The following is a 25,260-nucleotide window of genomic DNA, read 5'->3' on the forward strand; positions in this document are numbered from 1 at the left end:
CTGCACATGTACATTAATTTAATGCCAATGCGACGGTGGCATTAAACAGCAACAGCCGAGATTGATACCTAAAGGCGCCCGAATCATAAAAGTGGTATTCGAGGGCGCCGCGCGTTGCATCTAGGCTGTTAACATAAAACCCGGAAGCCTTTTTCGAGCTATGTGTTCTAGCATTTGATTATCTGATACCTGACACGAATTGAATTTTGTTGTAGCCACTTGCTTCATTATGTAGGAGGGCGCAATAATCCTATATGTATAAGGCAATTATGGAGCGCAGAAAACTGCACTCATATATTTTAGGCCAATATTGTGAGATGTAACACTCTTATATTATTATAGAAACAGCGGATATTGATACCTAAGAAAGACGCCTGAATTGCAAAAATGGTCTTGTATCAGATAATCAATTAGCTTAGATGTGACGCGCAGTGCCCTCGAAAAACATTTTTACAGCAGAAACAGCAAAAATTGATACCTACGAAAGGCGACCAAATTTTAAAAATTGTTTTCGAGGGAGCCGTACGTCGCATCTCAGCTATTTATTATATTATAATAGAATCAGCGGAAATTGATACCTATGAAAGGCGCCCGAATCGTAGCTAAGAATTATCTTCGAGGGCGCCGCTCGTCGCATCTAAGCTATTTATTATAATAGAAACAGCTGAAATTGATACCTACGAAAGGCGCCCGAATCGTAAAAATTGACTTCGAGATGCTTCGAGGGCGCCGATCGTTTCATTCAAGCTATTTATTATAATAGAAACAGCTGAAATTGATACTGCCTTCTTTATGAAGGTTTCTGGTGCGCCCTCGGCGCTAAACGGCGAAATCAGAAACAAGTAAAACATTTTTTAGGGGAATTGTAGCTGCATCATATTTGTGTAAAGGTTCAAAAAAAAATTTTTTCGGCGTTTATTTTTTTATTGATAAATACTAACGAAGGCAAAAGGCGCACCGCGCTGTAATCCAGTCCGGGCCTGGATTACAAAGCTACTTACAGTATGGTTTTATAGTGATGTCTGGCACAGAAAATAGTGACAATTCTATTCATGAATGTGTTGCTTGTTTCAAAACGCTTTCGAGCCAAAGCATGAAGCATTATATGCTGATACGTCACCAATACACAAAGCACTGTGATGTAGTAAGGTGATCGAATTTTTAAAAGAGAATATACTTTTTTAAGAAAGAAAATAAATGCATGACTAGCTTTGTAAATATCACATTAACTTAATAAAGGCATCCTACGTTGCTAGATGTACAATTGCAAAGGGTGGAAAGTCCCTTTTACTACCGGCCGCTGTGGAAATGGCCCAAACCGTGTTAGGAAAAAAGGCAGCCAAAGCAATTTATTAAATGTCATTGTTAAAAAACACAGTGAAAAAGCGAATTACTGATATGTCTTCCAATATTGAAGAACAACTTTGTTTAAAACTTCAAGAATGCACATATTTTGCACTTCAAGTAGATATGGTTCTTTTCATGAGCATTTTCCAGTGCGTCACAGTTTTTCGATTTCTCTCTAACGCATTAAATTGTATGTGACAGAGAAAAACGCACGTCGCTGATTACATTTCTTCGGTGACATTTATAACATTTAATCTAGTTGTCAATAGATGGCGCTAATAATATAATATTAAATAATATTATATTATTCTATATAAAAAAATTTAATCTGTACCATTTATAAGACTATACAAATCAAAGAAAATACCATTTTATAAATGCAATAAACAAAATTGATTTGTTTTTATGCCAAATTGCAAATAAAATGTAACAACTGTCAGATTTAACTAAAATGTCATGATAGAATAAATATAATAAATGTGTATTTATCACGGACTAACCTTTTTTTTTATCATTTGTGACGCACTGAAAAATGCTCATGAAAAGAACCATACACATTTATGACATTTATTCTAACATGACATTTTAGTTAAATCTAAAAGTTGTCACATTTTATTTGCAATTTGGTATAAAAACAAATCAATTGTGTTTATTGCATTTATAAAATGGTATTTTCTTTGATTTGTATAGTCTGATAAATTGTACAGATTAATTTTTTTTATATAGAATAATATAATATTATTTAATATAATACTATTTAATATTATATTATTTAATATTATAATATAATATTATTTAATATTATATTATTAGCGCCATCTATTGACAACTAGATTAAATGTTATAAATGTCACCGGCGAAATGTAATCAGCGACGTGCGTTTTTTCTGTCACATACAATTTAATGCGTTAGGGAGAAATCGAAAAACTGTGACGCACTGAAAAATGCTCATGAAAAGAACCATGCAAACATAGCACAGGTACTCGCATTTGTACGATTTGATTTTTATGAAGAAGTTATAGAAGAGTTTTTGTTTTGCAAACTACTTGAAATCAAATTGACAGGGCTAGCAGCAAAAATAAAGAAAATTGCTCCTGAATGCCGAAGTACACATTGTGTCTATACACCGAGAAGAACTAAAATTAGAAATAATTAGTAGACATATTTCGCCAAAATCTTCAAAATATTTCAGGTGGTACGCAGTTGCTAGAAGGTTGGGAACCCCTGGCATAGATTATAGATGAATATACTACAGAAAGCTATCTAGCCACTACATGCAAAATTTCCTTATGTTTTAGGCGTTTCAGCATTGTTGGGGTGTACTACACCCCAATTGTCGGATGCCGGGTTAAAGAATGCCCACAAAGACGGTTGCCTGGAGTTTTTGACAAGTTACTGAATGCGAACGAAAATGTTTTTGATTATAGTGTTACATTAGATATTAGATGTTAGTTTGTAATACACCATTTAACGTTTTATATTATACAGGGTGTCCCGAAAAGATTGGTCATAAATTATACCACATATTCTTGGGTCAAAGATAGGTTGATTGAACCTGACTTACCTATATACAATAGTGCACACAAAAAAAGTTACAGCCCTTTGAAAGTCGTTTACACGACGAAAAGCCCTTACAAAATGAAAATCTTTATTTTCATATATCGAAAACTCTTAGAGATTTTTTATTGAAAATTGACATGTGGCAGTATTATGGAAGCAATATCTTAAAAAAAAATTAAAGTGAAATTTATATACCCCATAAAAATTTTATGGGGGTTTTGTTCCCTTAAACCCCCCCAAACTTTTGTGTACGCTCCAATTAAATTATTATTGTGACGCTGTTCGTTAAACAAAATGTTTTAAAACTTTTTTGCCTCTTAGTACTTTTTCGATAAGGCAGTGTTTATCGAGATATTTTGAATATTTTTCGAATCCACCACATATTTTTATATGGTAAGTACGATTATAGAAACTTGTTAATAATCTGAAAATTTATTTATAATTTACATTTTTAGGTATATTTTGAAAAAGAAGCCACATCTCGATAAAAGGTGACTTAAAACACTGTGTTTAACTAATGGTACCGCAATAATAGTTTAATTGGAACGTACATAAACATTTGGGGGGTTTAAAGGAACAAAACCCCCACAAATTTTTTATGTAAACATATTAAAAAAGAAGGCGCATCTCGATAAAAACGGGCTTATCGAAAAGTACCAAGGCAAAAAAGTTTTAAAATCGTTGTGTTTAACTAACTGTACCACAATAATGAATTAATTGGAAAGTACACAAAAGTTTGGGGGGTTTAAGGGAACAAAAACCCCATAAAAATTTTATGCGGTGGACAAATTTCACTATAATTTTGTTTTAAGATTTTCCTGCCATAAGAATGATACATGTCAATTTTCAATAAAATATCTCTAATAGTTTTTGATATATTGAAAAAAATCGATTTTCATTTTGTAACTTCAAAGGGCTGTAACTTTTTTATGAGCCTATTTGTACTACAGTAAGTTAGGTTCAATATAACTATTTTTTACCCCAGAATATGTGGTATAATTTATGACCAATCTTTTCGGGACACCCTGTATAGTAAGGATTTCCACAGTTTTCACTCAACCGTTCTCTCCAGCTCTTTTTGTCTTGACAGTCCCCTTCCTGTAGATTTCTTCTCTCCATTGCTTCGTCTCCGACGAAACGTTAAATGCGACGAAGCATTTAACGTTTTCTATTGCTTTAATTATGTCTCCTTATTGTATGCCATAATAAGTAAAAATAACTAAATATATATCTTTTAAAGCACGTATCCACTATGTTCGCGCACCTCTTGCGCTCCTGCAACTGCTCCACATAGTAAATACGTTGGCGCTCTCGGACCGTGCAACAGTGCGCACTCCGCCTCAGCGATCCAATCGGTGGCGGTTTATATGTACAGGAGCGCATTTCATATCGATTGGAGCAGTTGTAGGGAGTGCTGAGCGCAACCTTAGTGGATACGTGCCTTAACACTCTAGATAGCGCTCTTTCAAAAAATTTCGTAAGTAATGTATTTCTGTTTATGGATATTTTACAGACCGGTTCGTTTAAGTCGACAAAAAAAAACAAATGTCTAATAGATATTTCAGGCTTTAATTGTATAAATTAATTATATTCAACACTTGTAGTGGTGGAGAATTTAGGTTATATTAAAGGATACTCGGTATGTATATTGAAATTCTAAAAATGGATCGGCATTATGCACTGTAAAACTGGTTTTCATCAATTAATTGAGACTAACTTGTAAAACGCCCATATTTATTTTGGACTTAATGATTACATATTCGGTTTTTCTTTTTATCCATCCTTTAGGCTTTTCTACGCATATGGTGCTTCTCAGAGGTTTTTTTCAGTGTGACACAAGTGACAGAAAAAAAGGTACGTCCGTGATACATACAGATTTATAACACTCATTCCAGTTGTTGATAGATGGCGCTATAAATAAATTATTTAGGTATTTAGCCATTATTTACCTATTACATATCTATACGACTATAATAGTTCATCTCAGACTTTCAGTTTCATTAATGACGTAGTATATGGTTTTAAGAATGTAGAGAATCATAGCATGACATTTTAGTTAAATCTGGCAGAATCGTAATCGTAATTTGGTATAAAAACAAATCAATTCTGTTTATTTCATTTATAAATAGGTATGTTCTTTGATTTGTATAGCCTTATAAATTGTACAGATTATAGTCGTATAGTCAATACATAAATCTTTTTTTTTTTCGATTATAGAATCTATCAAAAACTAGAATAAATGCTATAAATGGCTTTAATCACGGACGTACCTTTTTTCTGTCACTTCCAACTTAATGCATTAGAACGGAATCGAAAAACGGTGACGCACTGAAAGACGCCTCTGAGAAGGAGTATACCTAATAAACGAATGGATGCAAAATTGTTTCCGTATTTTTTATTTTCTATTTTCTCATGTTTTAACACGCATTCTCGTATGCATAATATGTTCCTTATACAAAAGAAACATTAAAATAAAACAAACACAACGAACTGAGAAAATTATTAGCAAAAGAAAAACTACATATAAAGAAAGACGTGATTTTGACGCTATTTTTTGTGGCATCTCCTACATTGGTATTCTTTACATACAATTCTTGTAATAAATACATTAGGCGTACTCATTTCTATTTCTAAGTATATGCCACATTTTACCCCATTTTACATTATCGAATGCCTTGGAGTGACCAACAAATTACATAGGTCTGGATCCCGCGTATGAAAAAAAAGTTGATTAATAGCAAGCTGAAAATTTGTTAATAGCTTAAGGGTGTCTAGTCGGATAAACTTTGATATATGGGGACACTGGAACAGGGGCAGTTTTAATTGTGGAACAGGTTAAAAATTTGGAACGGTCACACCACGAAAACGGCACATTTATTTTGTCCGACGGAACAGACTTATACTCTCCGAACAGACATTAAACTCTCATGCAAAAATCAAACTGCTATTTATTACCTTATGTTTTCGAGGTCTCTGAATCCGAATAAGGAATTTATTTTTTTCTAGAATTAGTGGAACATGTTCAAAAATAAAATTTTATGCAAAAATGCGAAAAATAAATTTTTATTATTTTGCAATTTTAACTCGCTGTATTTTTTGTCGCTGTAAATATTTCCTTTTGAAAATTTTACTGTGTAATCTTTGAAGCATTTAGATAACAATGAGATTTGTCCAAAATGATTAAACACATTAAACGAGAAGTTGTTAATTTTTAAACATTTTGTCGTCAGATTTCGTTAGTTTCATGTTTACTTAAAAAAGTTGAGTGACAAACTTTTTAGTTTATAATTTTAACCAACACAGAAATAAAATATAGTTCATGAAGAAGTTTTCCAAAAAAATTTAATTTAAAATATGCAATAGGAAAAATGTTATGTAACTATAGACGAGCGGCACACCCCAGAAAAGCTTATTTCTCGAGATACTGACCACGGTGTGGCGAATAGCTAATTTTGGTCATACTTTATATTTTTAATGGTGCTGAAAACGAAAATTAGGGTTGTTTTGAATTTTACTTGGGGGAATATTGTGAAAATCGCAATTTTACCCTAAAAATAAAAAAAAGAATGTGTGTGTACTTTGTACGCACGTAAGAAGTTATGCTTCTATTATATGATTTAAACGAAATTAATACACTTTTTATTTATATTTTGTTTAAATATTAAACTAATTTATACTTACTACTTCTCGAACATTTTTATTAGAACAGTGCCAAAAATTAAAATATTAAAAGAATAAAACACACAAACACATTAAACAAGCCACAAATGATGTCTGAACATTAATTGTCGAAATTTTTTTTAACTAAATACGTATTTTCTGAAAATACAATTATATAATAAATATACTTACAATCATAAAATATATTAAAAAAAACAAAAAAGAAAGTTTCTATTGGGACTCGAACCAGCGCTGATAAGAGCGGTTGGTATTGGAATTCATTCGCCTTCTCCGCTTAGCCACGGACACTATGTGTCATTATTTACGAAGATCGACTAACTAAACGGATTAAACTTGTGATATTTTGATATTTTGAAAATTGATAAAATTATTTTAATTTTGAATTAAAATGATTTACAATTGAAAAAATACAACAAAACATAGAGTAAAAAAACAATATATTAGGTGAATATTGATAGAAATTTTGATGGTAATCAAATTATATAAATAAAAGTATTACATACTATGTATTTTGGCAGATCAAATAGGTAGGTTTATACCCATGATACATTAACAATTATTACGTACCTGTTGCTTTTAAAAACTATTTAAAAGTCACTACAATATTATAAACTTTTTGTTTCTACCCTCACAACAATAAAACTAATATATTATACATTTGTTTACCTTTACCTTTACCTCCAAACCACAGCTGCCATATCGGATAATTTTTGACATGTCATTTGAACATCCAATCAGAACAAAGTTATAATGCGCATGCGCCGGGCTGATAGGTTTTAACATATAAAAAATCACCCTCTATCGCCGGTAAAGAAGTCTAACTTCAAAAAATCACGTTTTTTGCGTTTAACTTGCTTCAACTTGTTGCATTGTAATATTTTTTTCTGAAATTTTTATAGTATATATTTCTCACCTTTCTGAAGATGATGGGACCTGCTTCAATCTTTCTGTCTAACTATAAAAAGAGTTATAAATTGTTTGAAGTAAAAGGTGCAGATTCTTGAATTGCAAAGTTTAATCGCAAAAGTTGAGTGACAAAATTTGAAATTTAGCTGTTTAATTAAGTTTATGTTAAAATCTAGAGTACAAAGAACGAAATGTTTTATAGAAAAAAAAAGATGTAACTTTTAATTTTAAGAAAAACGTGATTGCATTTTTTTTATTTTTAGGGTAAAATTGCGATTTTGACAATGTTTCCCCATCTAAAATTCAAAATAAACCTCATTTTCGTTTTCGGCACCATGAAAAACATAAAGTAATACCAAAATTAGGTATTCACCACACCGTGGTTAGTATCTCGAGAAATAGGCGTTTTTTTTTAGGGGAGTGCCACTCGTTTATAAGGTCGCGTAACTTTTTTCCTGTTGCATATTTTGACTTGAAATTTTCCAGAAAATTTCTTCAGGACCTATGTTTTAATGCTGCGTTGATTAAAATTATAAACTAAACAGTTTATCACCCAACCTTTATAAGTAAACATAAAACTAATAAAAAAAATTATTAAACAATTTTCCGACCGCGGTAGCTCTTTTTACCCTCTGGATTTGTTATAAGGAACTTTTTTTTGAGTAAGTTTGTGCAAAAAATACGAATCGGAATAATTTACCTAAGGGGTTCGACGATACAGCCTGGACAACACACGGATTCAAAATAGAGAGGAAAAAATGGGCTATACCTACCTATCGGGTTCTACTGTACCAAGTTTACTAATTTTTTTTATCTTTGGTACCCCTTTAAAATAATAGCATTTATCTTATTTCCATTGCAAAATTATCCAAAACAAAGCAGCTAATGCGATGTATAAACCTTTTTTGAAGTGGCCTTTTTATTGTTATTTTTTAAATTTATTTATTTGAAATATAATTTAAATAAATTTGCAACAGAATAATATTCATAAAATTCAAGTTTCTACCAAAATAAATATAATATTAAACTTAAAATCCGGTATAAAGACGCTTTCTCTGTAACAGCTATAGTTAATTTAAAGAAAACAAACAAATAAAAGTCAGACCATAGAGATTTGAGACTTCTCTGGGGTGGGTTAGAAAACATAAGAAGGAATCATTTTAGTCTGGCCTAAAATGATTTATTCAAAGTAGATTTTAGGAATATCTAATTACAGGGCGCCAGCAAAAATATGTGAGAATTATAAATTAAATAGTAAATACATATAACTTTATTACCAAAACAAATATTATTTATTATAAACATCAATATAATAAGTATATCGTTACAATGTTTGAAATGAAAGAGAAAAACACTTGCTAAAAAGTCACCTCGAAGAGGTTTCAACTAAAGTACCTAAATTCCCTAAGAGCTCTTTACATTATTTTAAAATAAAACTGTTGAATAATAATTTTATTATGACTTTATTGAAGTAATAAAATATTATCTATCTTAGGAACAGATTGACTAGTGAGATGTTGAAGTGTCTCTCAAATAAAAAAACAAACAAAAGAATAGTCTTTTCTACGCGAAAGTAGTGATGTAAATAATTTCACTAACCTTTAGTTCCAAAACTTGAACGTCTTCACACCATCAACATTCTTACAAACAACCAATAGAAAAAGTTGCATCCAACAACTTCATTACTGCATTTCGGCAAACATCAAATCGGAATAAATATCCGACTTCAGCGGACAAAGGTCTCCAACTAATATTTAAAATACATATAATTCACAGCCTGTATACAAAATTCTGGAAAATCTATGCGGTGGAAACACGTGGTTTTTTTCTTCGTACCAAAAAATGTATGGCTAACGAAGGCTTTCACAGAAACTAGATTCTATAATCTCCAACAAGGAATCGGAAAACTAAGTCCATACGATGTTCCACAAACTGATGTAATCTTTAGAATAATCCAAAATATAATTAGTGATAATATATGCACATTTTGATTGATCGAAGTCTGATCGGTTTACTTAAAAAAAAACCATGCTTTTACTTCAAGCTATCAACGAAGACCAGCCTCAAAATAAATTATCTATTTCGCACCTGACAGAAACCTTGAACTTAGCCCAATCAAAATAAAATATAGTATTTACTATTTCCGTTACTATTTAAATGTTAAATAAGGCCTAATAGGTATACAACTTGTTATACATCTTATCAAAATTTGATATTCATTATGAATTATACAAGAACTTTGAGAAAAAGACCTTTCAACCGTAACAACTCCCCCAAAAACCGTGTAAAAAAAACTCGAAAGGGTTTTTTTCTCTTTCCTACCAACCAAAATAACGAAAAAAAAAATTCACTAATTGATGTAGACAATAATGAACCACATATTTATTAATGAGATCTCTTCCTTTCGTAAGAAATCGTGACAAGCAACAAAAACAAAAAAAAAATATATTTCAACTAAAGGTTCTATATTGCCAAATACCAAAATTTAGGCCAACCAATCAAAAGAATTGAGCTCTCTGTTGCAGATACTCGTACATTTCTCCTAACACACACCTTTTATTCGGGCCCGCAATACAGATTCATCTACAATCATTCGCTCATCCATACAGCATCGTGCTTCAGATCACTTTCAAATCTGATTACCTGATCTAAACAAAAAAGTAAGGCATACGATACGAATATTTAGTAATATCCCTAACTACGAAATCCGTAACTTTTGAAGATCAGAACTATCCTGAAGAGCTATCAGTATCATCCATCGATGGATAGTTTTGAGAGCGGCCTCGCAGGATGTAAATTGCGCCGTGGCTCTGAACTCAAACCTCACACTATACACTATTCATATGAAAGAAAATCCGACAACACTCCAGTATGAACTTCGCAAACAAAAGAAACATCATTCACTTTGTACTCAAAACAAAATCCACGTACAAATCTAGAATTTAGGACAAATCCAAGTACTCCCAACTAAACCCTAGTAAATTATAGAATTTACCAATCTAAAATTTTTGACTCTACTAATTTACAATTGAGTGGTACTCCGACTAAAGTACTATGAATAATCTAACGAATCTGCAGAAGAGACCATGTTAGCAAGATAGCAGTAGTGCTGATCAGCATAGTCGATAGCGACCCGTAGGAATATCTATCTACCCAACCAAATACAATCCACGTCGAACTCTGAAAACTTCCTTGTCATTAAAGACACAGTTTCGTAACCCATTCATACCACTAAAGATAAAGTCTAACAAAAAAAACCAATCAAAATTTAAAAAAAAAATATATCTATATATATTAGGACAACCCTAAGTTACTACATATTATATCCTTCTCACCGAAATTCCTACAAAACCATTTATAACAGCGGTGAACTTACAAAAATATATATGTATACGTACATATATCAGGTCACTACAACCAAAATATCTACATACATAACTAAATTTGGGGTTATGAAATGTTTACCATAACACGTTGTATCTTTTACTGACTTAAACTTATCAGAAGTTAAAACACAACTTAAGGTATTGTGTACTGAGAGCTAACAATTAAAAGTACAATAGAATAGGTCAAATAAGGTGACCACTACCATACACCTATAAAATGCTTAAGGAAGTTTCACTTAACAACTGGATCAGAGCTAAAGACACGAAAGTCTTGAATTAGGAAGCCAGAAAGCAGAAGTTTCCATGAAAATCTTACAGATTTACAGACAACAATTTCATATACACCAACTTAATGTTCTATTTACCTACCAACGTAAATCAAAATTATGAATATAATTCCTTTGCACCAACTAACTAAATGGGATACATAAAATCAACCATTTATCGTTTGAACAAAACTAACATTAGAATTATGACTAAGCTCAACAGCTTTCCCAAACTATACTGTCGTGAACTTGACCGCAACAACAAAATGACTCCAGTATTCTCTTAACGAATGGAAGTTGTAACTATTAACTTAAGAAGTAAGTAATTAAAAGAACAACAAAAACCAGAATAGAAAGAGAACTGAAAAATTACGGACAACTAAGTTCTAAGCTTGTCATAATACTTATCATTAACTACTTATTTCAATAGAAACTACATCAACACATACTAAACTTTCATTGTATCCGGTTTGTATTAGTAATTAACAAAGTGAAATACATATATTCAACAAAGACAAAAACAAAATAACCACTCAAAAATAAAGGTTCACAAATTCAACCTAAATGGAAAAATGTGTACCATTTACAAGACAATAACTCTATTACTAAACAGAGGAGTCAGAAGACTTATCATATTTATCATCATTGTTATCACCATCATGCACAGAACTATCAGAGTCATCAAAACCCGTAGTATCTGGGCGCAAAGTAGAAATATGCCATCTACCCAGACGTGTTCCATCTCGCGATTTAAGCTCATATACTAATGGACTAATAACCCGAGTTATTACACAAGGAACATACTTTGGCAACAATTTAGCTGCAGTATAATTACTTTTGTCGGACTTTTGGAAATTCTTCTTCCAAACAGCATCTCCAACATGAAACTGAATATTCCTTTTTCGCAAATCATAACGAGCTTTAGACTTTACATACGAGTTCTTGATACGTTTTCTGACATCTTCAAAAATCTTTGGCATGACTTGAGTATCTTCCAAACGATGAATCTTACTTTCAACTGACCATAGATTATCAGCGTTTTCATGAATTTTACCATAAAAGTCTCCACTTATTGGAACTTGACGAGCAAAAACCAAAAATGATAGTGTTTGTCCGGTTATTTCATGCTTGGATAGGCGAATAGCTTGACCTATCTGATGTATGTTTTCATCCCAAGTACGATGATTTTCGTGACAATACGAACGTATAGCAGTAACGATGGACTTGTTTACACGTTCTGTGTGATTAACTTGGGGATGGAAATTCGCATTATAAAAAATTTTCTGAACAGAATACTTAGACATAAGATTATTAAACATGGTAGAGGTAAATTGCTTACCATTATCACAACACACAATTTGTGGAGCTCCAAAAATAAGAAAAACATGATTCTCTAAAAATCTACATACAGCTCTTGAAGTAGCTTTAGACAAAGGCTGAACTAATGAAAATTTCGTAAACCAATCCACAATAACAAACACGAATGAGTTACCATTTTTAGAACGAGGATAAGGACCTAACAGATCACATGACACCATCTGAAATGGATGATTAATATTTCTATACGAACCCATCAAACCAGCTTGAGGGAGATTTGAAGGGTTACAAGCAGCACATACTTGACATTTACGAACATAATTGTGAATAGTTTTTCGCATCTTAGGCCAATAACACAACTCTGATACACGAGCTAAAGTTTTATATACGCCAAGATGACTTGCAGTAGGATCATCATGAAATTGAGAAATGACTTCAGAACGATGGGCATTTGGTACAACTATTTTCCAGTTGGACTGAGAAGAAAGAAGATCAAAGCGATTAAAAAGATGTTTGTACAGAAGGCCATTTTCAACCTTATAAGTAGGGTATTTATCTGGATCCTCTATAACATTACTGATCATCTGACGGTACCATTTGTCAATTTTCAATTGTGACAAATCCAATAGATTGACATCATGAACTCTAGACAATGCATCAGCTACAACAGTACCAGAAGCTTTACGATGAACAACTTCAAAATCAAAAGCGGACAGACGAATAATCCAACGAGCTAACCTAGAAGAAGGAGTCTTCAAATTTTTAAGCCAAACTAGTGCTGAGTGATCGGTCACAGCATAGAAAAAACGACCATCCAAATAGTACCTAAAGTGTTCTACTCCATGCAAAATAGCTAATAATTCTTTCTCAGTGGTTGAAAATTTTTGTTCATTTTTGTTGAACTTCTTACTCATATAAGCAATAGGGTGTTCCAAACCATCCTCAATCTGGAACAATACACATCCCGTTCCTACATTACTAGCATCACACATGAGATAGAAAGTTCTAGTAAAATCAGGACTACTTAGCACAGGGGCAGTAGTTAAAGCTACTTTAATTTGCTCGAAGGACATTTGAGCGTCTGCATTCCAAACAATATTCTGACCTTTTTTCCTATCACGCAACAGATTAGAAATAGGGGTTGCTAAAGTTGCATAATTAACTAAAAAACGACGATAATAATTAGTCATTCCTAAGAAACGTCTCACTTGAGTAGTAGTCCTGGGAACAGGGAAATCACATATCGTAGAAACCTTATTTGGATCAGTTCTGAGTCCAAACTGATCTACAACATATCCTAAATATTTTAAAGAAGGACGACAAAACTTACACTTTAATAGATTAACTCTCAAGTTCGCTTCTTTCAATCTTTCAAAAACTTTCTTTAAGATTTCAAGATGAGTCTCAAAAGTGGGCGTAACGATCACAATATCATCCAGATACCAAAAAACATATTCATCAAATGCGGGACCTAGTACTAAGTCCATCAAACGACACATGGTTTGGGGTGCGGACACAAGACCAAAGGGCATAACACGAAATTGGTACAGTCCTTTACCATGAACAGCAAAAGCCGTCTTAGCTTTTGAACTTTCTTCCAATGGAATTTGAAAAAAAAGCATTTTTCAAGTCAATAGACGAAATATAACGAGCATCACGAAGTTTAGACAGAATAGTGTCAATCAGAGGTAGTGGGAAGGCATCTTTGTTAACAGTGACTGAATTTAGTTTTCTACCATCAAAACAAATACGGTATGTATCATCAGATTTTTTAACAAGCCAAATAGGAGAAGCGTATGATGATTTACTCTCTTCAATAATTCCCAACTTTAACATATGATCGAGTTCTTTCAATAGATGTTCTTGCATAGCATGAGATAAAGGATATTGTCTCTGCTTAAAAGGAGGGAAATCACCAGTATCAATATAGTGTTCCAAAAGTGAAGTTCTCCCTAATCGATCATCAGAACCAATTTCTTTAAACAAATTTACAATTTGATCAAATTGTTCCTTTTGACTCTTTTCAAGCAACCAAAATCTTGAATAGTGTTCACAATACATAAAGATAGTGATGACATTTCACAATTCTTCCTTGAGAAATCTATACTAACCTTAAATTGATTTAAAAAGTCCATTCCTAAAATTAAATCATGCTTGACAGAGGAAATCATAAAAAATTTTACAATTTTACTTTTACCGGAAAAAGTTACTAAAATGTCTACACAACCTAAGACTTCTTGAATCTGTCCATCAGCAGTAGAAACAGATAGATCTTTTACAGGGCTAAAAGTCAAACTAGAATCCTGAACTAAATTAATAAACTTCCCACCAATGACTGAAATATTTGAACCTGAATCAACTAATCCTTTAAAATGACCATCTAACATTGACAAAGGCAAATATACTCTATTATCTAACGCGTCACCGAAACCAATAGAATCTATGTTTGGTTGGTATGAAAGGATACCATACTTCACAAAATTCTTCACAATTTTCAACCAATTTTTCCATTCACAAGAAGACCTACTAATACTTTCGACTAAATTTTCTGTCCTAACATAATCTGAACTATCATTACTAACACTATTTAAACTATTCATAACAGGACACTGACTAGATGAACCTAACTTATTCTTAACTCTGGAAAATCCTATTGATGAGATGGGCCTGGATTTCCTTTGGATTTTTGATTGTTCCTTCGTTGCTTTCCTTTGCCTTGTTTTGGTGTGGTAACTTCGATTCCTGTTGTTTCCTGAGGAGAACTACCGGAACTCACAATTTCCTCCTTTTTGAAGTTTTTTGAACAGTTCACACAATGAGAACGAATGACACCAGAAAGACCACATCCATAACAAAACATCCGTCTAGGAGCCGAACAAACAGAAGCCATATGACCACTTCCCTTACAATTCCAACAAACAATGTCTGAACTAAGAGCAGAAACATTCATAAAGTTCTTTAAAGTTTGATTGCGAGAGGTAGAAGCAGTATAACGAGAGAACTGAGAATTTTCTCTTTGAATAGGATCGGTAGGAACAGTCGATGAAGCTTTCATCCAAACTTGAGCTTCTTCCAAACGCCTACATTTATCAGTTAACTCACTAACAGTATTAATATCCAGTAGTGACAACGATTGGATATATTCTGGCAGCAAATTCTTACGAATAAATCTAACAATCTGATTTTCCTCTAAAGGTGTCTCTAATCTATGACATAAATTTTGAACAGCATTAATGAAAATGGTGACTGGTTCATTTACTTTTTGTCTTCGGTTCTTAATTTCAACCAAAATGTGATCCTGGTAGTCATAAGGCAGATAATTTGACTTAAGATTTCGAACTAAATCTGACCAAGACTGAAATACTTACTTACTTACTTACTGAGTCCTAAGCCTTTCTACCTTTAGGTGTAAGGCTGGTGGAGTTGAGTTTGGCATTGTAGTCTCCATGCTTTCCGATCTTGCGCTAGGTTTCTTGCACTTTCCAATGTCAATCCCTTCTTCTCGACTTCTTTCCTGATTTCATCTACCCACATAACTCTTGGTCTCCCTCTTTTGTTTTTCCCCTGCACTCTCGTTTCGAACACTCGTTTTGTTAGCCTCTCGTTCGACATTCTACACACGTGCCCGAACCATCTAAGTTGTCCTTCTACTATTTTTTCATTGATTGGTTCTAGTTTTAGGTTTTGTCTAATTGTTTCGTTTCGTATTTTGTCTGTCCTTTTTCTGTTTGCTATTTTCCTCAGGAACCTCATTTCCATAGCATTGACTCTGGATTTTTGTCTCCCCGTCAATGTCCATGTCTCGCTGCTATACATGATTGTTGGTCTAACTACTGATTTAACGACTGCCGTTTTTACTTTTTCCGGTATCCCTTTTTTCCCAAAAAATGTTGTTTTCATAGTGTTAAATAAGCTTCCTGTTCGTCCCATTCTCTCGTTTATTTCCATGTCTTGTTTACCATTTGATTCGATTATTACTCCTAGGTATTTAAAATATTCCACTTGCTCTAGTTGTTTCCCGTCTAATTCTATTGCGTGTGTCTTCCTCGTATTTGAAATTATCATTGTTTTTGTTTTCTCTGTATTAATTTTCATATTTATGTTTGATAGTTCTTCTTCTAGGATTTCAAGATTGTTCTGTAAGTCTTCTCTGTTTTCTGCTATCAATACCATGTCGTCTGCAAATAGTAGCTCCGATAGTTGAGTCTGTTTCATTTGCCAGTATCCTAATGTTAGTTTTCTCATTCTTCTCTTGGCTTTCTTTATCGCTTCATCCAGTACCACTGAGAATAGCAGTGGACTCAGCACGCATCCCTGTTTGACGCCTTGACTTGTAGAAAATTCTCTGGATTCCTCGTTATTGGTTCTTACTGTATTTGTATTATTTTTGTACATATCCTTTATTACTTCTATTATGTGTCTGTCGACTCCCCTTTCTGTTAGTGTCTTCCAAACGTCCTTTCTTCGGATTCTGTCAAACGCCTTTTCCAGGTCAATGAAGCACATATGTATCTCTCTATTTTTCTTGATTACCTTCTCACTTACTTGTCTTAATGTGAATATTAGGTCTTGCGTGCTTCTGTCCTTCCTGAATCCACACTGTGTGTCTTCCATAGTTGTTTCTATTTGTGTTTTTATTCTTGTCTCTAGTATTCTTGCTAATACCTTCCCAGGGATACTTGATATGGTGATACCTCGGTAATTATTACAGTTTCTCTTGTCTCCCTTTTTGTGTATTGGTAATATAATGTCTTTCTTCCAGTCCTTTGGTAATTCTGCTCTATTTATGATATCATTCATTAGTTCTTTCATGCTATCCATTCCCTCTGTCCCCATGAATTTTATCATTTCCGGGGTGATATGATCCTTGCCTGGTGCTTTGCCCAGTTTTACTCTTTCTATTGCTTTCTCTAATTCCTCTCTTGTTATGGATTCCACTTGTTGTTCTTCATTCCTTTCTTGTATCTCCCCTATGTTGTCCTTGTCTACATGAGTTAGCTCTTTGAAATGTTCTCTCCATCTTTCCATTATTTGTTTTTCTTCTGTTAGTACGTTTCCATTCTTGTCTTTTATATTCGGCATCGTGTGCTCTTTCTTTTGTCTGAGTTGTTTTAATGCGCCGTAGAAGAGTTTTTGGTTTTCCCTATAATTTTTTGTCATTTTTTGTCCAAATATCTCCCATGACCTTTCCTTTCCTGCTTTCACCGCTATTTTAACCTCTTTCCTTTTTTCTTTATATGCTTCGTAATCTTCCGGGTGTTTTGTGCTTAGGTATCTTTTCCATTTGTCTTTTTTGTTCTTTATTTTCTCTCGTATTTCTTCCGTCCACCATTCTGTTCTCCTCATGTTAGTGTTTGCTATTTTTGCTTTCCCGCAAGTTTCCTCAGCTGCTTTGATTATGCTGGTTTTTAGATATTCCCATTTTTTTTCTATATTTGTATTTTTTGCCCTACCTTTCAAAGTATTATCTAATTTTTCTTGGAATTTCTTCTTATATATTTCCTCTTTTAATTTGTAACTTTTTATTTTTTCATTTACTACCTTTCTTCTCTTTTCTTCTTTTTCCTCTGTTGTTCTCATTCTCATTATTACTAGATGGTGGTCACTGCCAATCTCCGAGCCTCTTTTCACTTTCGTATCCTGTACTCTTTTCCATTTGTTGCTGCTTACCAAAAAGTAATCTATGATTGATTTTTCGTTTCTGCTGTCTTGTACTCTCGTGTATTTGACTGAAAAGTCCAAGACCAAGACTGAAATAAAGACTTATTATTCTTGTAAAGCTGAGCCAACAAATAAATCACCAGCAGACAAGAAAAGTTGTGTCTCACTTATATCCCTTGATGCACAAAGACATTCCAGGCGTTCCAAGAAGTCAATCACAGATTCACTCTTCTCATCCCCTGAAAAAGACAGTCCCAACTTATGCACAGGAAAAGATTTTTGACTGGTAAGATTCTGACTAACTCTAGGAATAGGAGAAGACTGAGCCAAGGGTACCTCACTATCAGTTTTTTCAACCAAAACACCTTCTAAACTAAAAACTTCATTTAACCATTTAGATTTCTTAATTTCTTCTTCTTCACTCTGACAAATTAACCTTAAAATACGACCTGTTACATGTGAAATCCTAGATAAGAGTTTTGCGTAACTATTGGAGCTAGTATTTCCAGAAAAATCATCAATATTTGCTTTTAAATCTAGACGAGTGGACTGAATAGCGGCTTCCTCTTGCTTAAAGTCCATCATAACAGTTGTATCTAAGACACTCCTATTAGTAACTTCTTGATGTATTACTCCCCCCAAAGTCGACATTTTTAACTCAACAGTAGATGGTATCTCAAGTCCTCTAACTTTTAACTCATAGTCTAATTCTTCAGGAAGCAAATGTTCAACTTTAAATCTGGATGGAGCCATACTATCAATAAACTTTATTTCAGATACTAGTATTAACACTCAGAAAATAACACAGATCAACAAAAATCCGTTGGTTCAAAAGAAGTATCTACAATTCACCTATTCTTTACTATACTTACTTAAAATTCCAACATTACATCATAAAAGTAAAAGCATCTTCATTAAAAACTCGACAAAAAAAATTTAATATATTTCCATTGTTCAAAACTATTTAACTCTCACATATACTTGCAAAATCAATACCTAACCAAATAGATAGTTCAAAACTGTCCAAAACAAAAAAAATAAAAACAACAAACAACCTTAATTCCTAAAATGAACTCCCTATGTATTCTCAAACAAAAATGTTACTAAACTATATCAGGTTTTATTATCCAATATAAAAAAAATAGCAGAGACTAAACCTATGATCAATTTATAATCATATACGAGACAATCTGTATAAGAAAAATTAGCAAGATAAGAAAATAATTTTAAGTTAGTTCAATGATCGAAAATAATAATACTTATATAAGAAAAATTAGCAAAATGAGAAATGAAGTTAGTTTAATGATCAAAAACAATAATACTAATTAGCAAGGACAATCTGTATAAAAGAATCAACCATTAGAAACAACATTAATTTACTTCAATAAACCAGTCAATTAACATTAATCAATTAACTAGTAATTAACATCAATTAGTGTACACATAAATATTTAGCAAACACCGAAGAAAACCAAAACAGGCTAGCACTAAAAATCATACAGCACAAAAAATAAAAAGAACAACAAAAGAAATGTCTGACCGGCAAAAAAGTACAAAATCGGGCCCCAAGTTGAAAGGCGACAAAATATATTGTTACCAAGAAAGACGCTTTCTCTGTAACAGCTATAGTTAATTTAAAGAAAACAAACAAATAAAAGTCAGACCATAGAGATTTGAGACTTCTCTGGGGTGGGTTAGAAAACATAAGAAGGAATCATTTTAGTCTGGCCTAAAATGATTTATTCAAAGTAGATTTTAGGAATATCTAATTACAGGGCGCCAGCAAAAATATGTGAGAATTATAAATTAAATAGTAAATACATATAACTTTATTACCAAAACAAATATTATTTATTATAAACATCAATATAATAAGTATATCGTTACAATGTTTGAAATGAAAGAGAAAAACACTTGCTAAAAAGTCACCTCGACGAGGTTTCAACTAAAGTACCTAAATTCCCTAGAAGCTCTTTACATTATTTTAAAATAAAACTGTTGAATAATAATTTTATTATGACTTTAATGAAGTAATAAAATATTATCTATCTTAGGAACAGATTGACTAGTGAGATGTTGAAGTGTCTCTCAAATAAAAAAACAAACAAAAGAATAGTCTTTTCTACGCGAAAGTAGTGTTGTAAATAATTTCACTAACCTTTAGTTCCAAAACTTGAACGTCTTCACACCATCAACATTCTTACAAACAACCAATAGAAAAAGTTGCATCCAACAACTTCATTACTGCATTTCGGCAAACATCAAATCGGAATAAATATCCGACTTCAGCGGACAAAGGTCTCCAACTAATATTTAAAATACATATAATTCACAGCCTGTATACAAAATTCTGGAAAATCTATGCGGTGGAAACACGTGGTTTTTTTCTTCGTACCAAAAAATGTATGGCTAACGAAGGCTTTCACAGAAACTAGATTCTATAATCTCCAACAAGGAATCGGAAAACTAAGTCCATACGATGTTCCACAAACTGATGTAATCTTTAGAATAATCCAAAATATAATTAGTGATAATATATGCACATTTTGATTGATCGAAGTCTGATCGGTTTACTTAAAAAAAAACCATGCTTTTACTTCAAGCTATCAACGAAGACCAGCCTCAAAATAAATTATCTATTTCGCACCTGACAGAAACCTTGAACTTAGCCCAATCAAAATAAAATATAGTATTTACTATTTCCGTTACTATTTAAATGTTAAATAAGGCCTAATAGGTATACAACTTGTTATACATCTTATCAAAATTTGATATTCATTATGAATTATACAAGAACTTTGAGAAAAAGACCTTTCAACCGTAACACTGTCAATGTTAAAAATGAGCTGCAACGGTCTAGCGAATGGTAGTGCGCGAATTTATTCTCATATATTTTATTCTCATATCATTCGGCTACGCCCATTATTTTTTACTTTAGTCGGAACGCAAAATACTCTTTGTTTATAACACTCCTGTTTAAACAATTTTTAACATTTTTCTTGCTAAAAACTTTGTTAAAAACTTTGACTTTTCTTATAAAAGATTAGTTAATTTCATCTCTTAGTGTTGTTAATTAACGTAACAGTGATTTTTTCCAAAAAGGGGGCCATCTCAGACCCCAAGGGTTGTAGGACCTAATTTTTTTTTAGAAGTTGTGTATTTTAACCATCTTTCCGTATTTTTTATTGCCATTTAATTTGATCTAATTTCTACGAAATTATTGTAATTGTTTATAAGCTTAAAAACTGCTATTAATTAACAAATAATTTTGTGCACGTATATGTAATTTTTTTAACTTTTTTTTCATAGGCTATTAGTATACATCTTAACGAAGGAAATGAGATCCGGATTATTGAGATAGATTTGGCCATATTAAGTGGACCGGCCTCAGAATCTAGCTCGTTTTTCAAAAAATTTTAAAAACAAATTTAATTTTGCAAAAACTATTTAACAGATCTGAACCATTTTTTGCAAACCATTCAAACACCATAATGCCCTCAAGTTTAGGTATACGCAAACATATTTTAATAAACAATAAAATTGTTATTAACAATATTCAAAAACAGCGATTTTGTCGTCCGTTTTGCAATAACTTTTTTGTTTATTAACCGATTTTCATTTAGCGTATCTCATTCGATGTATCTTTTTTTCTGAAAAAGTTACCTGTGGACGTCAAATCTCTAAATAAAGAAGTTTTTAAGTTATGAGCACAAAACTAAGTTTGACGTTTTGATTGTTTATTTAAAAATTGTTCCACTAAAAAATTGATGAATCCCAAGATGGTAGTCTTTTTGTAATATCTCATACTACACATTTCAACAGTTCAAACCTCGTCTTTTCAATTATATCGAAAAACGGCCTTTTTTACTAACTTGATTGATCTAAATAGAGCAACCTCTTTACAGCGCTCTCAGCTCGTTCGGTTTATTCGGAGAAAAATTCTCAATTCAATACGCAACTTATTGTATAGTAGACATCAAGCGATTGCAGCAACTTTAATCTTAAGCCTATTACAAAGTCATTTATATTTAAATGGTGTGGTTAACCTTCCGGCGCAGGTAGAAAGTAATAAAGATTAATCTATTATACATTTGATTATTATACCTGCTATTCTGCTATTCAGTATGTTCATCTCTTGAAACTTAATGGTAGGGGAACCCAAGCGGGGACTTATGCAGTTACTCGAGCGCGTCAGATTATTTTATGGGGAGAAACCTGGTACCCTGCAGATGTACCTCTACCATATATTGGCTCTTAACACAGGGGGATTCGTTAAGGGGGGTCCCAAAAAAAATATGTCCTTAGAAAAACTCGAAATTGTCAGATTAAGATAAGGTAAGTTAAGTACATGCAAAACAGTTTATATTTCAAAAATCTGACGATTTGGGCGGGGCGTAAGGAAATGGGTGAGTCACAAAGTTTCACAAGAAAAAAGCGAATATTTCGCGAAATGAACGTCAGATCGAAAAACTCAACAATATGTATTCGATATTTTTCAAAAAGCTATCGAATGATACCAAACACGATCCCCCACGGCGAGGGGTGGGGGTAAATTTAAAATTTTAAATACGAACCCCGCGATATTTCACAAAATGAACATCAGATCGAAAAACTGCAAAATACACTTATTCAATATTTTTGAAAAATCTATCGAATGGTACCAGATACGAACCCCCACGGAGGTGGGGTGGGGTGTTACTTTGAAATCTTTAATAGGAGCCCCAAATTTTTATCGCAGATTTGGATTATTTACGTAAAAATAAGCTACTTTTATTCGAGACATTTTTTCGAAGTATGGATAGATGGCGCTATAATCGGAAAAAACGATTATAGGAAATGGAAAATGAAAATGTTTCGAATTTTACGCATCCCTCTTCAGGTGACAGGTACAACTTTAATTTTTTTTAGTGGGAAAGTACATCATGTGGCACCTTATTTAAAACCTTTTAAAAGCTGATTACAAAACTGTATAATACTTTAATCCTTTTTGAGAGCATAGGCGCAAAATTTCTGTCGATTTTTTTTTAAATATATTCATTTTTTCGAATTCTAAGAAAACTAATAATTATTTTTGAAAAATTTATAAGCAGAATGAAATATTACAGTATTATCGGGGGTCTAAAGTCCCTGACCACTTCTATAATGATTATTTCAATAAGTCAAAGGGGTGAAAAAAAGAGAAAATTTTGTACAAACTTTTTGTTTATTCTAAGGGACTTTCAGCCCTCGGAAATAATTAATTAATACTTCATTAAGCGTTTAAATTTTACAAAAATACTTATTAGTTGGCCCAGGATTCGAAAAAATATTAATGCGTTTAAAAATAATTCGACCGAGATTTTGCGCCTACGCTCTCAAAAAGGATTAAAGTATTATACATTTTTTTAATTAGTATTGCAAAAGCTTTTAAATGAGGTGTCACATCACGTACTTTACCATTTAAAAAATCAAAGTTGTGCCTGTCACCTGAAGATGAATTGCGTAAAGTTCGAAACATTGATGCTATAGTATACTATGATTATTTTAAAAATCGACCTGTCCGGGCGTTTTGCTTATGTGCTAAAAATAAATAAGATAATAAGGGGTGTTACCATTGTCCATTATTCTTTTGAACTTTGAAATGAAAATTTTATAAAGTATGTTTTTCTGTTTTAGAGGGATCCATTTGATAGTTAGTTACTACACAGAGTTATCAAGGAATTTAAAAGCCGTTTAAATCAGATACCCATCATGGAAGTGATACTAAGGATGTGTTATAAATAACTTTGTAAAAAAGCACATTTACACATTTATAGTGACAATCTAGATGTTTTAGGTATAAAAAATATTGAAATAAAATATTTAGTAGTTTTTAAAAGTGTATTTTTTAATTATTTCAACTTTGTGTGGCTGTTTGTGTAACATTAATATGGACTTTCGTGAAGGACTTTTCATTAAGGGCATGAGCGAAAAATGTCGCCTTTCAAAATGTTCAATGTATTTTAATTGTATTCATGTTTTTCATATCCTGAGAAAACTAATAAATATTTTTGAAAAATTTAGACGAAGAATGAATTATTACATTATTACTAAGGGCCGAAAGTCCCTGAAAACTTATATATAATGTTTATTTTAATAAGTTACAGGGGTGAAAATAAAAGATAAAATTTAGTGTGATTTTTAATTGAAAACATTTCATTCAAAAGAAACTTTTTATTTAATCTAAGGGACTTTCTGCCCTCGGTAATAACGTGATCTTTCAATCTGCGTTTAAATTTTTCAAAAATATTTTGTTAGTTTTTTGAGGATTCGAAAAAAATTAATACATTTAAAACAGATTGAAAATTTTGACTGGCGACAGTCAAAGGATTGCCAGAACAGAAAATGCGATGTCAATATCAATGAATGCTAGAGGGATTTTATAATTATTTGCAATTAATTTGCATAAGAGATAAATCGTAGGTAGATGTTTTCATGAAGGTACAGAAGAGACAAGGAGACATTTAATAATATACTCGGTTCGCTGATACCAGTTAAAACTTTTTAGTAAATTCAGTAATTGTTTTTTACTAGGTTTAGGGCCAGTTGTTCGAACGCTAATCAACAATGATCATTATCAAATAATTAATTACTGTCAATGTCAATTGTTAAAACATAATTAATTACAATTCTGAGACTATAATCAATTAATATAACAATAATTATTAACATAATTAATAATAAATCTCATAATTGTAATTAATTATGTTTTCAGCAACCCAAACAAAGTTGACATTGACAGTTTTGGTGACAGTAATTAAATATTTAATAATGATCATTGTTGATTAGCGTTCGAACAACCGGCCCTTATTGAATTTTGACCGACTGACAGTGGCTGGGAATTACTATACAACCAACAATAAGTGTTGATAGCCAGTATTTAAACCAAAAAAAGGTTACACTAAGGGCCGGTTGTTCGAACGCTCATCAAAAATGATCATTATCAAATATTTAATTACTGTCACCAACTGTTAATGTCAACTTTGTTTGGGTTGCTGAAAACATAATTATGGATTACAATTATGAAATTAGTTAATCAATTATGTTAATAATTGTTATGTTAATTGATTAACTAATCTCATAATTATAATCAATTATGTTTTCAGTAACCCAATGAA

At 32.2% G+C, this 25,260-nt stretch overlaps 1 protein-coding gene across 3 annotated transcripts in view; it reads left to right on the top strand.

Annotated features, from left to right (window-relative positions):
* Positions 1-23,981, top strand: part of LOC114346442 (glutamate receptor ionotropic, kainate 2-like) — a 793,663-nt gene extending 769,682 nt beyond the window's left edge. For all 3 annotated transcript variants that reach the window (XM_050656454.1, XM_050656452.1, XM_050656455.1), the window contains one exon: positions 23,780-23,981. In XM_050656454.1, coding sequence (XP_050512411.1) covers positions 23,780-23,800 — 21 coding nt within the window. In that variant the 3' untranslated portion in view covers positions 23,801-23,981. The remainder of the gene's footprint in view (positions 1-23,779) is intronic.
* Positions 23,982-25,260: the final 1,279 nt, after the last annotated feature.

The sequence above is a fragment of the Diabrotica virgifera genome, chromosome 7 (assembly GCF_917563875.1).
Source record: "Diabrotica virgifera virgifera chromosome 7, PGI_DIABVI_V3a".
Taxonomy (NCBI): Eukaryota; Metazoa; Arthropoda; class Insecta; order Coleoptera; family Chrysomelidae; genus Diabrotica; species Diabrotica virgifera.